The sequence below is a fragment of the Salvelinus alpinus genome, chromosome 32 (genome assembly GCF_045679555.1).
Source record: "Salvelinus alpinus chromosome 32, SLU_Salpinus.1, whole genome shotgun sequence".
Taxonomy (NCBI): Eukaryota; Metazoa; Chordata; class Actinopteri; order Salmoniformes; family Salmonidae; genus Salvelinus; species Salvelinus alpinus.
The window spans coordinates 25,634,100-25,653,794 of NC_092117.1; the positions used below are offsets into that span (position 1 = coordinate 25,634,100).

The 19,695-nt window shown below is 46.4% G+C and overlaps 1 protein-coding gene across 7 annotated transcripts in view; it reads right to left on the reverse strand.

Moving 5' to 3' along the window:
* Positions 1 to 19,695, reverse strand: part of LOC139562592 (mitogen-activated protein kinase kinase kinase kinase 3-like) — a 97,835-nt gene that overhangs the window by 39,787 nt on the left and 38,353 nt on the right. For 6 of the 7 annotated variants that reach the window (XM_071380398.1, XM_071380395.1, XM_071380393.1 and 3 more), the window contains exon 2: positions 8,047 to 8,104. The exons of the other annotated variant lie outside the window; for it this stretch is intronic. In XM_071380398.1, coding sequence (XP_071236499.1) covers positions 8,047 to 8,104 — 58 coding nt within the window. The remainder of the gene's footprint in view (positions 1 to 8,046; positions 8,105 to 19,695) is intronic. 7 annotated transcript variants of the gene reach the window in all.

Consider the following 19,695-nt stretch of genomic DNA (forward strand, 5'->3'; position numbering starts at 1 on the left):
GTCGCAAGGCATGTGGACTAACACGTTATAGAACAAACAAAGCCATTATCACAACACATGGGATGTAATTTGGCTTTTGGGGGGGGGGGGGGGGCTTTGGTTCCCCAGTGATTTTACCCACGTCACCTCTCAAGGATAACGAGTATAGGTTGGTTATTATCAGGCTGGGAAAATAAGGGCAAATCATAGGCTACAGCGCAGAGGCAAAAGAAGGACTGTGGGCCAAATCCTGAATGATATCCAAGCGCAGTTTACAAACTTTTGCTTCAATCAGAATTGATGTGTCAATAAGGTATTGACATGAAAATTGTGAGTTGTGTAAGGAGAACTCTTAGGACTCAACCCTGGGAGAAGTCATCTAAATCTGAAGATGAAGTAAACAGTGCTGTGTTTTAAGGCTTCCATTGTTGTCCTTTAGTGCCTGCTGAAAACGACTGGTACACTGGTGCAATGGCTTATCAAATCAAGCTCAAGGTTTTGCCTCTGAAATCCAGACCCAGCCTTTCAGATGCTCAGACTGCATGAATCACATTCCAGTCAACCAATCAGTGAAGACTGAGCCAAACCCCTCACTGATGCTTAGCAGTACAAAACACTTTGTTCTGGCATACATTCACTACTAGAACAGACCATTCACTATGTAAACCCATAAACCCTGAAGCTACAGTGCCTTCGGAAAGTACTCAGACCCCTTGACTATTTTTCAAATTTTGTGGTATATGGTCTGATATACCACGGCTGTCAGCCAATCAGCATTCAGGGCTCGAACCACCCGGTTTAAAATCCATAGTAGCCTATTCACTGTAAGGATTCAAATAGATCTTTATCACACACACGTGTGTTTGTTATTCAATGACCCAAGCTTTAAGACAGTCAATCCTGACATGTTCTGATGGGTGTGCCAGTCCAAACGGCAAAACATATAATTTCCTGATGGTTCCATAGGGACTGTATTGCGTTTCATTAGTCTGATTCCATTAGCAGTTTGACTGCAGAACGCTGCTGCTGGTAGTAGACCTTGGGTAATACAGGTTCTGCCTCCTGACAAAGTAGTCAAAACAAAAAGTCAAACTTTCTTCTAAATAAAAAGTTGTGGCAGCAGCGTTTGTTGGAGCAGTGAGTCATGTAAGGATTTGCATTTGTAGGGTGGATGTGAAAAACACCCCATTTCATCTGCTTATTCCAACTTACTGTTTGAGAACTGTCTGAAGTCAAAGCTAAAATACCTTTTCTCAAAGCCAAGCAACTCAGTTGTCAACAGAAGGAAAGTTTGAGGAAAACCTTGAAGCATGTAAGCAAATGCACAAGTCTGAAGCATGACATTTCCATATCTCCTAAAGCCAGACTCCATAAGCGTGTCCTGTAGTCATCACTTTGTGTATAGATCTCAAAGCCGGGGAATAACACATACAAGAGGGTAGCGCGCACACACACACACACCCCACCTACTTAGAAGCACAGACATTTGAAAACACACACACACACACACACACACACACACACACACACACACACACACACACAAGCAATAGGGAACAGAGACAATGGAAAGAATGTGATAAGTACAGGGCTTCGAACACACTTAAGAGAAATCTAAAAATAAAGTGCTTGTTCTAGTGAACAATAACACATTCCTCTGACTGTGACCACTGCATTTCCATGGAGCGTGTGTCCACATTGGCCTTTCTATAGGACAATCAGCCTGACAGCTAGCCTAGCGACACAACACACACAGAGAGAGAGAAAAATAACAAACCCCAGATAATCGTTCCCCTCTGTTAATGTTAATACGTGGCTAACAGTTGAACATTAACAACATTGTGAATGTGTGTAAGAGAAATCAAATAAAAGAGATAATTTCCTCCCGTTATGTTATAGGTGTAGTATATAACCTCAATGAGTTTAAGACAGGTTAGGCTAATGCTAGGCTAGGATATCAAACACAATGCTATTGAAAACTTCTGGCTGTCAGCTCTTTTACCCACATTTAGGTTATGGCTCTAGGTTTTCCCACGGGGCATGACAACTACACATGCCACACAACAATACAGTCAGCAATTGTTGAGTTTCCATACAGGTTTTAAAGGGAGAGGTGAGCATTTTACATTCAAATCATTTAGCAGTCGCTCTTATCCAGAGAGACTTACACTTAGTGCATTCATCTTAAGATAGCTAGGTGAGACAACCACATTTCACAGCCATAGTAAGTACACTTTTCCTCAAAGTAGTTTTCAGCAAAGTCAGAGCTAATAACCCATGTGCTGGTCAGTCTAGCTGCACAAACTGTATGGGACAGCACAGACTGCTAGGGCGGCAGGTAGCCTAGCGGTTAAGAGCGTTGGGCCAGTAACTGAAAGGTTGCTGGTTTGAATCCCTGAGCCGACTAGGTGAAAAATCTGCCGAGGTGCCCTTGAGCAAGGCACTTAACCGTAATTGCTCGCTTAAGTCTGCTAAATTAATAAAATGTCAAGTTAAAATATCTCAGATGGGAAGCAATGATGCAGTGTGCGGAAGGGAAAACTGGTGTGTGCGTGCGGCTTTAGCATATTCAACACTGCACCAATGCATTCTGCAGGCCTGAGGCGGCGCAGTCCGTATCAAGCAGCTCCATAACTGTAATCGCTCCCAGGGTGACCATGTCACGTAAACCAGATGCTCATAAATCAAAAGCAGAAACAAACTAAATGTTTATAGTTCCATCTAATTCATGAATTCAATGTACTGTGAACAAAGAATTCAGACTGAAATCATGACTGACGAGAGAAAAGCATAAAAGGTGTTCATTAGACTGTTAAATTGTAAAGACGGAGACAAGATGATGGCCATGTCCGAAATGAACAGACCATTCCCCATGTTTCAGCATTTTACAAATTCATTTCAATGCCAATTAAAGCAATGTGGGAAAAAATTGAATGCTTCCCAATGTCTTATCTGGTACCTATCATACATACATTGGGTGCGTTCCAACCCCTCATATCTCTTTATATATTTAAAGTGATGCAGCACAGTTTTTGTATAATTTGAGCCAGTAGTTTAGAAAGTAGCACTCACGAGTCAAAACGGGTCTCCCAAAGTGCTTAAGATCCTGTTCAATGTCTTTATTCTTTAACTATTAGGCCTAAAATAAATGAAACCAGGGTTGCAAAATTACAGTAACTTTCCCAAAATTACAGCAATCTGGAAAAACAGGGAATTTGGGAAAAATTACTGGAATTTTGCAACCCTAACAGACACATCAGGACAACCCTAACAGACACATCAGGACAACCCTAACAGACACATTAGGACACCCCTAACAACCCTAAAAGACACATTAGGACACCCCTAACAGCCTAACAGACACATCAGGACAACCCAAACAGACACATTAGGACACCCCTAACAGACACATTAGGACACCCCTAACAGACACATTAGGACACCCCTAACAGACACATTAGGACAACCCAAACAGACACATTAGGACACCCCTAACAGACACATTAGGACACCCCTAACAGACACATTAGGACACCCCTAACAGACACATTAGGACACCCCTAACAGACACATTAGGACAACCCAAACAGACACATTAGGACAACCCAAACAGACACATTAGGACAACCCAAACAGACACATTAGGACACCCCTGACAGACACATTAGGACACCCCTAACAGACACATTAGGACACCCCTAACAGACACATTAGGACACCCCTAACAGACACATTAGGACACCCCTAACAGACACATTAGGACACCCCTAACAGACACATCAGGACAACCCAAACAGACACATTAGGACACCCCTAACAGACACATCAGGACAACCCAAACAGACACATTAGGACAACCCTAACAGACACATTAGGACACCCCTAACAGACACATTAGGACACCCCTAACAGACACATTAGGACACCCCTAACAGACACATCAGGACAACCCAAACAGACACATTAGGACACCCCTAACAGACACATCAGAACAACCCAAACAGACACATTAGGACACCCCTAACAGCCTAACAGACACATCAGGACACCCCTAACAGACACATTAGGAGGAAAAACGCATTAATATCCTTCAGATTAAATTCATAGCAATTGTATTGAAAAACTGAGTGAACAACTTTCGTCAGGTTAAACCAAGGTTTCTCAAAGTCGCACCCATCCCAGGGCAAAAAGCAAAACGTGCACGCCTTGGGGTCTCCAGGACTGTTTGGGAAACCCTGGGTTAGATGTACATCAAGGGACAAGGCCTACAGACAATAGAGGCACAGTTTTAGTCTAAAAGTATATTGGTACAGTAGACAGACTAGGCTGCTCCCTCACCAATCGTCAGCTGCATCTCTTAAGAGGATGCCATCAAAATACGAGGAGATTTCCTCCACTTGAACTGAAAAGCTGACACAAGGATGTCACCTTGTAAATTTAGCCTAATCCTCTTTGTGACGCAATAATTGTTAATGTGCGCAACAAAATGATAATCACAGTGTGCAGGAAAAATAAAGACATGCATCCAACTGTAGTGATAAAGATATGCGTGTGTATTGCATACACGGGCACAGAAACACACATTTAGGTGGCAGCTTGGTAGCGTCTGTGGTTGTTTGCAGATAGAATGTTCTATGGAGGAGGAAGCGGAAACTGGGACACTGCGTGTGCTGCATGTTATTTTGTTTGGCTCTCAAGCTGTGCTCTAGACTTGGGGAAATGATTGGAATGTAGCCTAGCAGCACACATTCACTTCCATTAAAGGGCTTTGGAAATTACACTCAAACTGAAATGAGACAGAAAATAAACACTTTAGGAGGAGAGACAAGGGGTTTGAATGATGATGCTCATAAATCACAAGCAGAAACTAACTAACTGTTTATAGTTCCATCTAAATCATTACAATCAGTGTACTGTGAACCAACATCTACGCAGAAATCATGACTGATGAGAGAGAACCATAAAAAGGCATTAATTGGACTGTTAAATTGTGAAGACGGTGACAAGACGATGGCGTGTCCGAATACCCATACTAGTGTACTACATACTTAAACTGCATACTATGTACTCATCGTCACATTCTATTTAGCACGTACCGTTTAGTAAAAAGTATGCAGTATGCCACGGCCGCAACGCAGGAGGCTCCTGATTGGCTGAATAGGTGGGGCGGGGCCGAGTGCGGGTGGATTTTTCCAAATTCAAAAGACGTGCATCACATTAACCAGCCTGATAATAACCAGCCTGATAATAACCAGCCTGATAATAACCAGCCTGATAATAACCAGCCTGATAATAGCTCATTTCCAATGTAATTAATTTCTCTAAACTCTGAATAGAATAGGAAGTTCTAGGCCTACTCAGGTTGGTTATAGGCAGACGATCACATTCAACCTATACTGTAGTAGACCATATAGCCCATCTATCCTATTTAAAAAGGACTGAAGACAGAAACAGATCATTTGTTTAATTTCAACATATGTATCAGTAAAAAACAAAATGCTGTAACATATAGAAATCAAAACAGTACACACCAAAACTTTTCAAAATGTTCAAATGAAAAGGACGTGGACAGTCAGGTGCATCGCAAATTCAGAACCGCTGGACAGCAACATAATAAACTAAAGCATTGATCATTGGGAAAGAGATCAGAATGACTGCTATGGCTTGATCCATACATTAAATAGGTAGCCTAGCCTACAGAAGAGATGAGTATAACATCCTGGCATTTAAACCACTCGATTTCCAAAATGTCACATACTATTAAACATTCTATTTTTGCATACTGCGTCCTGCGTGACTGCGTTGATTTCGCTACCGCATCCCCATATCTAATTGATCTGCTGTTGTGAAAGCCGAAATTAGTATGACATCCGGCCATTTAAAGTATACTTGATTTTCAAAATGTCACATACTATTAACCTTTCACGGCTACTAACCCCGGATCCGGGAGCACCCCCCACCCCCCACACACTGATTAGCATAGATAGCATAGCTTCAGAAGTAGATAGTAGCATCTAAATATCATTAAATCACAAGTCCAAGACACCAGATGAAAGATACAGATCTTGTGAATAAAGCCACCATTTCAGATTTTTAAAATGTTTTACAGGGAAGACAAAATATGTAAATCTATTAGCTAAACACGTTAGCAAAATACACCACTATTCTAACTCCATCAGTTTCTTACTCCTTCAGGTGCTATCACCAATTCGGCTCAACTAAGATATTGATATCCACTAACCAAGAAAAAACCTCTTCAGATGACAGTCTGATAACATATTCATGGTATAGGATAGTTTTTGTTAGAAAAAAGTGCATATTTCAGGTAGAAATCACAGTTTACAATTGCACCGACCATCGCAAATCGACTAGAATTACTAGATAGAGCAACGTGTATGACCAATTTACTCATCATAAAACATTTCATAAGAATAGACAAAGCATAGCAATGGAAAGACCCAGATCTTGTGATTCCAGACAATATTTCAGATTTTCTAAGCGTTTTACAGCGAAAACACAATAAATCGATAAGTTAGCATACTACATGTGAAAACGTTACCAGAGCATCGATTCCAGCCAAAGAGCGCTATAACGTAATCACCGCCAAAAGATATTAATTTTTTCACTAACCTTCTCAGAATTCTTCCGATGACACTCCTGTAACATCATTTTACAACATACATATACAGTTTGTTCGAAAAGGTGCATATTTAGCCATACAAAACCGTGGTTACACAATAAAAATACTAGGAAATCAAGCCTCAATATGTCTGACGTCATCTATCAGAGTGATCTAGTTTAATTGAAAGCTAATCATATACTTGACTAAAAAATACAGGGTAGACAGGAATCGAAAGACAAATTAGTTCTTAATGCAACCGCTGATTTACATTTTTAAAATTATCCTTACTTTTCAATACAGGGTTCGCCAAGTGAAGCTATACCAAACAAAATGGCGATATATGCGTTTAAAATATTTCGACAGAAACACGGTTTATCATATTAAATATTGCTTACTTTGAGCTGATCTTCCATCATATTCTTGGGCAATGTATCCTTTCTATGTTATAAACGTCTTTTGGTCGATAGATGTCCTCTGTCCTTCGAAATGTCCATCACCAACGACCGACACCCTAAAACGTGTCCAAACTTTCAGAGTGCACGACAAAGAAATTCCTCAAAATCGCACTAAACGGATATAAATTGATATAAAACGGTTCAAATTCACTACATTATGATGTTTTTAACAACTATAACGACTGAAAACATGACCGGAGAAATACTGCTGGTTAGAAAACGATTTGGAACGAGGCAGGTCCGATGGCCTTCACGCTTGAGGCGCACGTTGAGAAAGGGGGGTCTCTGTACATTTTTGTCATTTATAATGGCTGTGAACGTCCCATCGACTTCATTGAAAACGTGATGACGTACAGACACCCAGAGGAAGACGTAGGCAGTGTCGGTTTCTTCATAGCATTCACTGTGGCCTTATAAACAGACCCCAGATCAGAGGTAAAAATTTCTGAAATCTGAACCCTGTCATGAAAAGTGCTGTAGAAATTGTTCTGTACCACTCAGAGACAAAATTTCAACTCCTATAGAAACTATAGACTGTTTTCTATCCAATAATAACAATAATATGCATATTGTACGATCAAGAATTTAGCACGAGGCAGTTTAATTTGGAGACACAAATATGCTAATGCGGAACAGCACCCCCTATAGTCCCAAGAAGTTAAACTTTATTTTTTTCACATACTCAGTCGGCCTACTATTTAAGATGCAATTATGGGTATTCGGACACGGCGTTTTCTTTCTAAGGGATAATTCGATTCAGCTGTTGGGGACAGAGGAAGATTAACAAAATAAACATTTGATTATGTCTGCAACAGAAGACAAGAGACTGCCTAGTGTAAAATGGGAAAACTTGGGAAATGGTGGATGACAGAGGGATAAGAGAGGAGAGAAAGGAGAAGAGGAGGGAAAAAGGGTCAAAGGGGAGGAAAGGAGGAGGAGGGAGAGGGAAACAGTGATGACACAGGGCAGAGAAAAGAAAAAAGAGTTTACCAGGTTCCAGCTTAATAACTTTAATGGCAGCCAGTTCCCCGGTGTTGACATTACGGGCCTGGAGGAGAGAAAGAGAGAGGGAGAGAGCATTTATTAGCCAGCTGTCTGTAGGAGGGAACATACTGGAGTTTAGAGAGGACTGGCCTCTGTCAGACCAACACTGTGTTTAAGCCTGAGAGAGTGTAGGCTAGAACAGTCAGTTGGCTGCTACTGTAGGATAACATTGCTTACCTGCTAACTGGCCTTACAGGCTAACACATGTATCCAAAGTATTGTATGATGATAATAATAATAATAACAGTACTGAACTTATGGATGGAATATTTGCAAAGAGATTCATAAACAAATAAGTTTGATGGATATTACTGAAGATGGCTGATTTACCTTTGAAAAGCAAATAAGATCATAAAGACAAATAGGTAGCCTATTGTGCATCATTATGATGATGTGGCCGGTAGGGGTGTAACGGTTTACCAAACCCACGGTTCGGTACGTACTGTGATTCTTTGGGTCATGGTTCGGTTTTCAGTACAGCGGGGAAACTAAATTCCAGTCACAATGCTCAGCATTCACAATGTTCCTGGCATTGTCTGTTGTGACAGGATTGTTATGTTGGGCCTCAAGTTTCCACTCTGATGCTGCGTTTGTAACCATGTGGGAGGTGGGAATTTACCAGTTGTAAAGTCAGAATTCGTTGAGAAACAGGGATTGGATAATGGCCAACAAGCTGTGTCAACCATAAATGAAAAGTACAGCAATCATGCTTGTAAACAAATTAGAGTTCAAAAACCACATTAATAGATTGCTTTTTATAAAGAATGTTTTGTGGTTGCATTTAACTACAGTAAATGCTGTTCTAGAGGCCATTTACTTAGCAGGTGAAGTCAGAGGTCCCCATGTTGGAGAAGTGGGTGCTCAGGATGATTGGTGAATTTCCCACTAGTAATCACTACCATTCAAGAGGATTTTTCATATGTGGTAAATTCCCACTTGGTTATGAACGCACCATGACACTGCCTCCTTCAGCTCCAGATGCGCACTTGTGACTCTCAAAGGGGCCATGTCTGTACCACCGTACGTACATCTCCCACTCCAGGGTAATGTGATGGGATGTCACTAAGCACAAAACAGGATGCATTGACCAATTCATTGAAAACTTCGGCTTTGGTTTGCTTATATAGAGCTGGCACTACTGGTTTGCTGAAATGGGTGCAAGAGGGAAGTTGTTAATGTCTGCAGCTATAAACTAAAGTATAAAATATAGCCTACCTATCGCTCTTCTAATTTCTTTGGCTCGGTTATAAATCAGCAGCCAAGTGCTGCTTGAATACAGAGGGAAACAATGTTGTGTTGTTTGTCTCTGTGTTTCAGTCTTGCTCCGCCGTAAATGGTGCAACATATTGGAGTCGTTGGCAGCTGCATAGGCTATTCTCGTTGAGCGTGGCGACATACTGTTAACGTTTTATCCACAACTTTGTCATTCGCCGTTGTAATCTACTGGGAAGCCAGAATGTTCCCAAACTAAATCAAATGAAATGTTATTGGTCACATACACATGGTTAGCAGATGTTAATACGAGTGTAGCTTGTGCCTCTAGTTCCGAAAGTGCAGTAATATCTAACAAGTAATCTAACAATTCAACAACAATACACACAAATCTAAGTAAAGGGATGGAATGAGAATATGTACATATAAATATATGGATGAGCGATGACCGAGCGGCATAGGCAAGATGCAATAGATGGTATAGAATACAGTATATACATATGAGATGAGTAATGCAAGATATGTGAACATTACATTGTTTTGGTATTATATTTTTTTCCCCAATTCCGTGGTATCCAATTGATAGTTACAGTCTTGTCTCATCGCTGCAACTCCCGTACGGACTCGGGAGAGGCGAAGGTCGAGAGCCCTGCGTTCTCCGAAACACAACCCAACCAAGCCGCACTGCTTCTTGACACAATGCCCACTTAAACTGGAAGCCAGCCGCACCAATGTGTCGGAGGAAACACCGTACATCTGGCGACCACGTCAGCGTGCACTGCACCCGGCCCAGCACAGGAGTCCCTAGTGCGCGATGGGACAACAACATGCCTGCCGGCCAAAGCCTCCCCTTACCTGGACGACGCTGGGCCAATTGTGCGCTGCTCCATGGGTCTCCCGGTCGCGGGCGGCTGCGACAGAGCCTGGACTCGAACCCAGAATCTCTAGTGGCACAGCTAGTGGCGATGCAGTGCCTTAGACCACTGCCCCAATCGGGAGGCTAAAGTGGCATTATTAAAGTGACTAGTAATCCATTTATTAAAGTGGCCAATGATTCGAGTCTGTATGTAGGCAGCAGCCTCTGTGTTAGTGATGGCTGTTTACCAGTCTGATGGCCTTGACATAGAAGCTGTTTTTCAGTCTCTCGGTCCCAGCTTTGATGCACCTGTACTGACCTCGCCTTCTGGAAGGCAGCGGGGTGAACAGGCAGTGGCTCGGGTGGTTGTTGTCCTTGATGATCTTTTTGGCCTTCCTGCGACATCGTGTGCTGTCGGTGTCATGGAGGGCAGGTAGTTTGCCCCCGGTGATGCGTTGTGCAGACCGCACCACCCTCTGGAGAGTCTTGTGGTTGTGGGCGGAGCAGTTGCCGTACCAGGCGGTGATAGCACTCAATTGTGCATCTGTAAAAGTTTGTGTTTTAGGTGACAAGACAAATTTCTTCAGCCTCCTGAGGTTGAAGAGGCGCTGTTGCGCCTTCCTCACCACACTGTCTGTGTGGGTGGACCACTCCTGGTTATCCGTGACGTGTCCACAGAGGAACTTAAAACTTTCCACCTTCTCCACTGCTGTCCCGTCGATGTGGATAGGGGGGGTGCACCCTCTGTTGTTTCCTGAAGTCCACGATAATCTCCTATGTTTTGTTGACATTGAGTGAGAGGTTGTTTTCCTGACACCACACTCCGAGTGCCCTCACCTCCTCCCTGTAGACTGTGTCTAGAGATTTAAACAATGATTGAGGATCTTCCAATTCTGGTTTATCGACGACACCATTCGCAATCGTAAAGAACTAGTTCCTGGTTGTGCCTTACAAAAAGACAGCTTGAAATGCGGCAATTATTACAAAGTGCGCAAACGCTCTAGTTGTTTTAACAGAATAGTAAAACATGTTTTTTTCAACAATGTGGAACAATGTGTCCCTGAACAAAGGGGGGGGGGGGGTTCAAAATCAAAAGTAACAGTCAGTATCTGGTGTGGCCACCAGCTGCATTAAGTACTGCAGTGCATCATCTCCTCATGGACTGCACCAGATTTTCCAGATCTTGCTGTGAGATGTTACCCGAGTCTTCCACCAAAGCACCTGCAAGTTCCCGGACATTTCTGGGGGGAATGGCCCTAGCCCTCACCCTTCGATCCAACAGGTCCCAGACGTGCTCAATGGGATTGAGATCCGGGCTCTTCGCTGGCCATGGCAGAACACTGACATTCCTGTCTTGCAGGAAATCACGCACAGAATGAGCAGTATGGCTGGTGGCATTGTCATGCAGGAGGGTCATGTCAGGATGAGCCTGCAGGAAGGGTACCACATGAGGGAGGAGGATGTCTTCCCTGTAATACACAGCGTTGAGATTGCCTGCAATGACAACAAACTCAGTCCGATGATGCTGTGACACACCGCCCCAGACCATGACGGCCCCTCCACATCGATCCCGCTCCAGAGTACAGGCCTCGGTGTAACACTCATTCCTTCAACGGTAAACACGAATCCGACCATCACCCCTGGTGAGACAAAACCGCGACTCGTCAGTGAAGAGAACTTTTTGCAAGTCCTGTCTGGTCCAGCGACAGTGGGTTTGTGCCCATAGGCGACGTTGTTGAGGACCTGCCTTACAACAGGCCTACAAGCCCTCAGTGCAGCCTCTCTCAGCCTATTGCGGACAGTCTGAGCACTGATGGAGGGATTGTGCGTTCCTGGTGTAACTCGGGCAGTTGTTGTTGCCAACCTGTACCTGTCCTGCAGGTGTGATGTTCAGATGTACTGATCCTGTGCAGGTGTTGTTACACGTGGTCTGCCACTGTGAGGAGGATCAGCTGTCCGTCCTGTCTCCCTGTAGCGCTGTCTTAGGCTTCTTACAGTACGGACATTGTCATTTATTGCCCTGGCCACATCTGCAGTCCTCATGCCTCCTTGCAGCATGCCTAAGGCACGTTCATGCAGATGAGCAGGGACCCTGGGCATCTTTCTTTTGGTGTTTTTCAGAGTCAATAGAAAGGCCTCTTTAGTGTCCTAAGCTTTCAGAACTGTGACCTTAATTGCCTACCGTCTGTAAGCTGTTAGTGTCTTAACGACCGTTCCACAGGTGCATGTTCATTAATTGTTTATGGTTCATTGAACAAGCATGGGGAAACAGTGTTAAAACCCTTTACAATGAAGATCTGTGAAGTTATTTGGATTTTTACGAAATATCTTTGAAAGACAGGGTCCTGAAAAAGGGATGTTTACTTTTTTGCTGAGCTTATATATTTTTTTGTGTGAATTCATTAGGGTTCACAGCGTGGACCAAACCGAGGTCTCCATACCGAACGGTTGTGTAAGAATAAACGTACTGTTACACCCCTAGTGGCAGTTGAAACTTTGCATCTTGAAAGTCCAATATCTTGAAAACTTTTAAATTACTTGTTAGATATTGCTGCACTGTCGGAACTAGAAGCACAAGCATTTCGCTATACTCACATTAACGTCTGCTAACCATGTGTATGTATGTGACCAATACAATTTGATTTGGACTGAAACCATTGGCATTTCTTGAGACTGAAATTCAAGGAACATTTTCTTACTCAGTACAATCTAACATGGTGACTGACTTGAACTCATCCATCTCCTTATGTCACAGGTCAAAAAAAGTCCCTTGGACTAGGACTAATTTTTCAACACACCACATCAGGCTAAATGACTCACTTTCTGTGTCAAAGTCTTTTCAAACACAACTCAGTCTGTCTAAAAAAGTGAGTTGATTGAAATCTTGTGAGAGTTTGATGAGCAAAATTGATATCCTGGCTTAGGCCTAATGAATTTAAGACTGAACACAAACACTCGATTCAAGTTAATTTAGAAACTGATTGGAGGACAATCTTATCAACCCTGTAATATACGTTGAACATCTCCATCATCGGTCTCCTGCTCTGACAATCCTTCATTTCAAAGCCCATCCTCTCCATCTCTCTGATACTGATTGTCCATTTCTCTGTCTCCAACATCAAGGTCACATTCTGGAAGTTACCACATACTGAACTATAACATTCATGAATAGAGCTGACTCCTGTGCTGTAGGCTACAAGTCAGAGAGGCATGTCTATTCTACATGATATATCTGAACATTAAAACATCCTTGTGCCATACTGAACGGCTCTGTCATCATCATTCAAGCTAGCTAAGCTCAATCATTTTAACTTCCCCCACCAGTCTCCTCACTCTCCCCTCTCCTTCCTCCACCAGTCTCCTCACTCTCCCCTCTCCTTCCTCCACCAGTCTCCTCACTCTCCCCTCTCCTTCCCCCACCAGTCTCCTCACTCTCCCCTCTCCTTCCTCCACCAGTCTCCTCACTCTCCCCTCTCCTTCCTCCACCAGTCTCCTCACTCTCCCCTCTCCTTCCCCCACCAGTCTCCTCACTCTCCCCTCTCCTTCCCCCACCAGTCTCCTCACTCTCCCCTCTCCTTCCCCCACCAGTCTCCTCACTCTCCCCTCTCCTTCCTCCACCAGTCTCCTCACTCTCCCCTCTCCACCAGTCTCCTCACTCTCCCCTCTCCACCAGTCTCCTCACTCTCCCCTCTCCTTCCCCCACCAGTCTCCTCACTCTCCCCTCTCCTTCCCCCACCAGTCTCCTCACTCTCCCCTCTCCTTCCCCCACCAGTCTCCTCACTCTCCCCTCTCCTTCCTCCACCAGTCTCCTCACTCTCCCCTCTCCTTCCTCCACCAGTCTCCTCACTCTCCCCTCTCCTTCCTCCACCAGTCCCCTCACTCTCCCCTCTCCTTCCCCCACCAGTCTCCTCACTCTCCCCTCTCCTTCCCCCCCCAGTCTCCTCACTCTCCCCTCTCCTTCCTCCACCCGTCTCCTCACTCTGCCCTCTCCTCCCTCCCCCAGTCTCCTCACTCTGCCCTCTCCTTCCTCCACCAGTCTCCTCACTCTCCCCTCTCCTTCCCCCACCAGTCTCCTCACTTTCCCCTCTCCTTCCTCCACCAGTCTCCTCACTCTCCCCTCTCCTTCCCCAACCAGTCTCCTCACTTTCCCCTCTCCTTCCTCCACCAGTCTCCTCGCTCTCCCCTCTCCTTCTCCCCCCAGTCTCCTCACTCTCCCCTCTCCTTCCCCCACCAGTATCCTCACTCTCCCCCAGTCTCCTCACTCTCCCCTCTCATTCCTCCACCAGTCTCCTCACTCTCCCCTCTCCTTCCCCCACCAGTCTCCTCACTTTCCCCTCTCATTCCTCCACCAGTCTCCTCACTCTCCCCTCTCCTTCCCCCACCAGTCTCCTCACTTTCCCCTCTCCTTCCTCCACCAGTCTCCTCGCTCTCCCCTCTCCTTCCTCCACCAGTCTCCTCACTTTCCCCTCTCCTTCCTCCACCAGTCTCCTCGCTCTCCCCTCTCCTTCCTCCACCAGTCTCCTCACTTTCCCCTCTCCTTCCTCCACCAGTCTCCTCGCTCTCCCCTCTCCTTCCTCCACCAGTCTCCTCACTCTCCCCTCTCCTTCCCCCACCAGTCTCCTCACTTTCCCCTCTCCTTCCTCCACCAGTCTCCTCGCTCTCCCCTCTCCTTCCTCCACCAGTCTCCTCGCTTTCCCCTCTCCTTCCTCCACCAGTCTCCTCGCTCTCCCCTCTCCTTCCTCCACCAGTCTCCTCACTTTCCCCTCTCCTTCCCCCACCAGTATCCTCACTCTCCCCTCTCTTTGAAAGACAGGGTCCTGAAAAAGGGATGTTTACTTTTTTGCTGAGCTTATATATTTTTTTGTGTGAATTCATTAGGGTTCACAGCGTGGACCAAACCGAGGTCTCCATACCGAACGGTTGTGTAAGAATAAACGTACTGTTACACCCCTAGTGGCAGTTGAAACTTTGCATCTTGAAAGTCCAATATCTTGAAAACTTTTAAATTACTTGTTAGATATTGCTGCACTGTCGGAACTAGAAGCACAAGCATTTCGCTATACTCACATTAACGTCTGCTAACCATGTGTATGTATGTGACCAATACAATTTGATTTGGACTGAAACCATTGGCATTTCTTGAGACTGAAATTCAAGGAACATTTTCTTACTCAGTACAATCTAACATGGTGACTGACTTGAACTCATCCATCTCCTTATGTCACAGGTCAAAAAAAGTCCCTTGGACTAGGACTAATTTTTCAACACACCACATCAGGCTAAATGACTCACTTTCTGTGTCAAAGTCTTTTCAAACACAACTCAGTCTGTCTAAAAAAGTGAGTTGATTGAAATCTTGTGAGAGTTTGATGAGCAAAATTGATATCCTGGCTTAGGCCTAATGAATTTAAGACTGAACACAAACACTCGATTCAAGTTAATTTAGAAACTGATTGGAGGACAATCTTATCAACCCTGTAATATACGTTGAACATCTCCATCATCGGTCTCCTGCTCTGACAATCCTTCATTTCAAAGCCCATCCTCTCCATCTCTCTGATACTGATTGTCCATTTCTCTGTCTCCAACATCAAGGTCACATTCTGGAAGTTACCACATACTGAACTATAACATTCATGAATAGAGCTGACTCCTGTGCTGTAGGCTACAAGTCAGAGAGGCATGTCTATTCTACATGATATATCTGAACATTAAAACATCCTTGTGCCATACTGAACGGCTCTGTCATCATCATTCAAGCTAGCTAAGCTCAATCATTTTAACTTCCCCCACCAGTCTCCTCACTCTCCCCTCTCCTTCCTCCACCAGTCTCCTCACTCTCCCCTCTCCTTCCTCCACCAGTCTCCTCACTCTCCCCTCTCCTTCCCCCACCAGTCTCCTCACTCTCCCCTCTCCTTCCTCCACCAGTCTCCTCACTCTCCCCTCTCCTTCCTCCACCAGTCTCCTCACTCTCCCCTCTCCTTCCCCCACCAGTCTCCTCACTCTCCCCTCTCCTTCCCCCACCAGTCTCCTCACTCTCCCCTCTCCTTCCCCCACCAGTCTCCTCACTCTCCCCTCTCCTTCCTCCACCAGTCTCCTCACTCTCCCCTCTCCTTCCCCCACCAGTCTCCTCACTCTCCCCTCTCCTTCCCCCACCAGTCTCCTCACTCTCCCCTCTCCTTCCCCCACCAGTCTCCTCACTCTCCCCTCTCCTTCCCCCACCAGTCTCCTCAATCTCCCCTCTCCTTCCTCCACCAGTCTCCTCACTCTCCCCTCTCCTTCCTCCACCAGTCTCCTCACTCTCCCCTCTCCACCAGTCTCCTCACTCTCCCCTCTCCTTCCCCCACCAGTCTCCTCACTCTCCCCTCTCCTTCCCCCACCAGTCTCCTCACTCTCCCCTCTCCTTCCCCCACCAGTCTCCTCACTCTCCCCTCTCCTTCTCCCCCCAGTCTCCTCACTCTCCCCTCTCCTTCCTCCACCAGTCTCCTCACTCTCCCCTCTCCTTCCTCCACCAGTCCCCTCACTCTCCCCTCTCCTTCCCCCACCAGTCTCCTCACTCTCCCCTCTCCTTCCCCCCCCAGTCTCCTCACTCTCCCCTCTCCTTCCCCCCCCAGTCTCCTCACTCTCCCCTCTCCTTCCTCCACCAGTCTCCTCACTCTGCCCTCTCCTTCCTCCACCAGTCTCCTCACTCTGCCCTCTCCTTCCTCCACCAGTCTCCTCACTCTCCCCTCTCCTTCCCCCACCAGTCTCCTCACTTTCCCCTCTCCTTCCTCCACCAGTCTCCTCACTCTGCCCTCTCCTTCCTCCACCAGTCTCCTCACTCTCCCCTCTCCTTCCCCCACCAGTCTCCTCACTTTCCCCTCTCCTTCCTCCACCAGTCTCCTCACTTTCCCCTCTCCTTCCTCCACCAGTCTCCTCGCTCTCCCCTCTCCTTCTCCCCCCAGTCTCCTCACTCTCCCCTCTCCTTCCCCCACCAGTATCCTCACTCTCCCCCAGTCTCCTCACTCTCCCCTCTCATTCCTCCACCAGTCTCCTCACTCTCCCCTCTCCTTCCCCCACCAGTCTCCTCACTTTCCCCTCTCATTCCTCCACCAGTCTCCTCACTCTCCCCTCTCCTTCCCCCACCAGTCTCCTCACTTTCCCCTCTCCTTCCTCCACCAGTCTCCTCGCTCTCCCCTCTCCTTCCTCCACCAGTCTCCTCACTTTCCCCTCTCCTTCCTCCACCAGTCTCCTCGCTCTCCCCTCTCCTTCCTCCACCAGTCTCCTCGCTTTCCCCTCTCCTTCCTCCACCAGTCTCCTCGCTCTCCCCTCTCCTTCCTCCACCAGTCTCCTCACTCTCCCCTCTCCTTCCCCCACCAGTCTCCTCACTTTCCCCTCTCCTTCCTCCACCAGTCTCCTCGCTCTCCCCTCTCCTTCCTCCACCAGTCTCCTCGCTTTCCCCTCTCCTTCCTCCACCAGTCTCCTCGCTCTCCCCTCTCCTTCCTCCACCAGTCTCCTCACTTTCCCCTCTCCTTCCCCCACCAGTATCCTCACTCTCCCCTCTCCTTCCCCCACCAGTATCCTCACTCTCCCCTCTCCTTCCCCCACCAGTATCCTCACTCTCCCCCAGTCTCCTCACTCTCCCCTCTCCTTCCTCCACCAGTCTCCTCACTCTCCCCTCTCCTTCCCCCACCAGTATCCTCACTCTCCCCTCCCCCCAGTCTCCTCACTCTCCCCTCCCCCCAGTCTCCTCACTCTCCCCTCCCCCCAGTCTCCTCACTCTCCCCTCCCCCCAGTCTCCTCACTCTCCCCCCCCCAGTCTCCTCACTCTCCTTCCCCCCCCAGTCTCCTCACTCTCCTCCCCCCCCCAGTCTCCTCACTCTCCCCTCTCCTTCCCCCACCAGTCTCCTCACTCTGCCCTCTCCTTCCTCCACCAGTCTCCTCACTCTGCCCTCTCCTTCCCCCACCAGTCTCCTCACTCTGCCCTCTCCTTCCCCCACCAGTCTCCTCACTCTCCCTCCCCCCCCCAGTCTCCTCACTCTGCCCTCTCCCCCCCCCAGTCTCCTCACTCCCCCCCCCCCAGTCTCCTCACTCTCCCCCCCCCCCAGTCTCCTCACTCTCCCCCCCCCCAGTCTCCTCACTCTCCCCCCCCCCCCAGTCTCCTCACTCTCCCCCCCCCCAGTCTCCTCACTCCCCCCCCCCCAGTCTCCTCACTCCCCCCCAGTCTCCTCACGCTCCCCTTCCCTCTTAGAAGTTGATCCTTTGATGTTGTACATATCCTCTCAGGATAGCTCCAGAAGGCCAACACGTATCCAGATCAAGTCTTATCAAACATCACACAGGGACTGGAAGCAGATTCCACTGCAAGCGGACTCCTGTACACATTACGCCTCCTAACAGTGTTCACTTCACTCTACTCATTACCGAGTGCGTGATTGGGCAAGCAGTAAACCCTATCAGCGTTCTGCTAACATCGCATGGGAACACTGAGCAAGTCAATCGCAAGGTCAAAGGTCAGCCAGCACGATCACTGGGGGGCAGCATTTAAATATAATTTGCATCCTGCATACATGGCAATCTCCCAGCAGCAGAGAGAACAGCCTGAGCAGGAATACTGATCAGTGGACTAATTACAGACAAGTAAGTTACAAAGCCAAAGCCTGAGCTGCATGATGTATAATGATACATCGACGACTTCAGTTTTAATGAACCAGCTCGATCAAAACCCATCGTCTAGGCTATATTATAATTGTATGATACACTGCCAGTATGAATGAAAATAATATGTGACAGACTACTTTTTATTTTATGGCAGTATGATTTCAAAAACATTATGAGGATGCAGTGAAAAACTGTGTCAAACACACACACACACACACACACACCCTAGGTGGGGCTCACAGCACGATGGCTCAGATCTGGGCCAGACGAGAGATTAGAAATGGAACAACCAACCACGGGGACCGGACTCCTAGAAACTAGAGGTCGACCGATTATGATTTTTCAACGCCGATACATCGGCCGATTTCTTTTATTTATTTGTTAATTAATTAATGACAATTACAACAATACTGAATGAACACTTATTTTAACTTAATATAATACATCAATAAAATCCATTTAGCCTCAAATAAATAATGAAACATGTTCAATTTGGTTTAAATAATGCAAAAACAAAGTGTTGGAGAAGAAAGTAAAAGTGCAATATGTGCCATGTAAAAAAGCTAACGTTTAAGTTCCTTGCTCAGAACATGAGAACATATGAAAGCTGGTGGTTCCTTTAAACATGAGTCTTCAATATTCCCAGGTAAGAAGTTTTAGGTTGTAGTTATTATAGGAATTATAGGACTATTTCTCTCTATACGATTTGTATTTCATATACCTTTGACTATTGGATGTTCTTATAGGCACTTTAGTATTGCCAGTGTAACAGTATAGCTTCCGTCCCTCTCCTCGCCCCTACCTGGGCTCGAACCAGGAACACATCGACAACAGCCACCCTCGAAGCATCGTTACCCATCGCTCCACAAAAGCCACGGCCCTTGCAG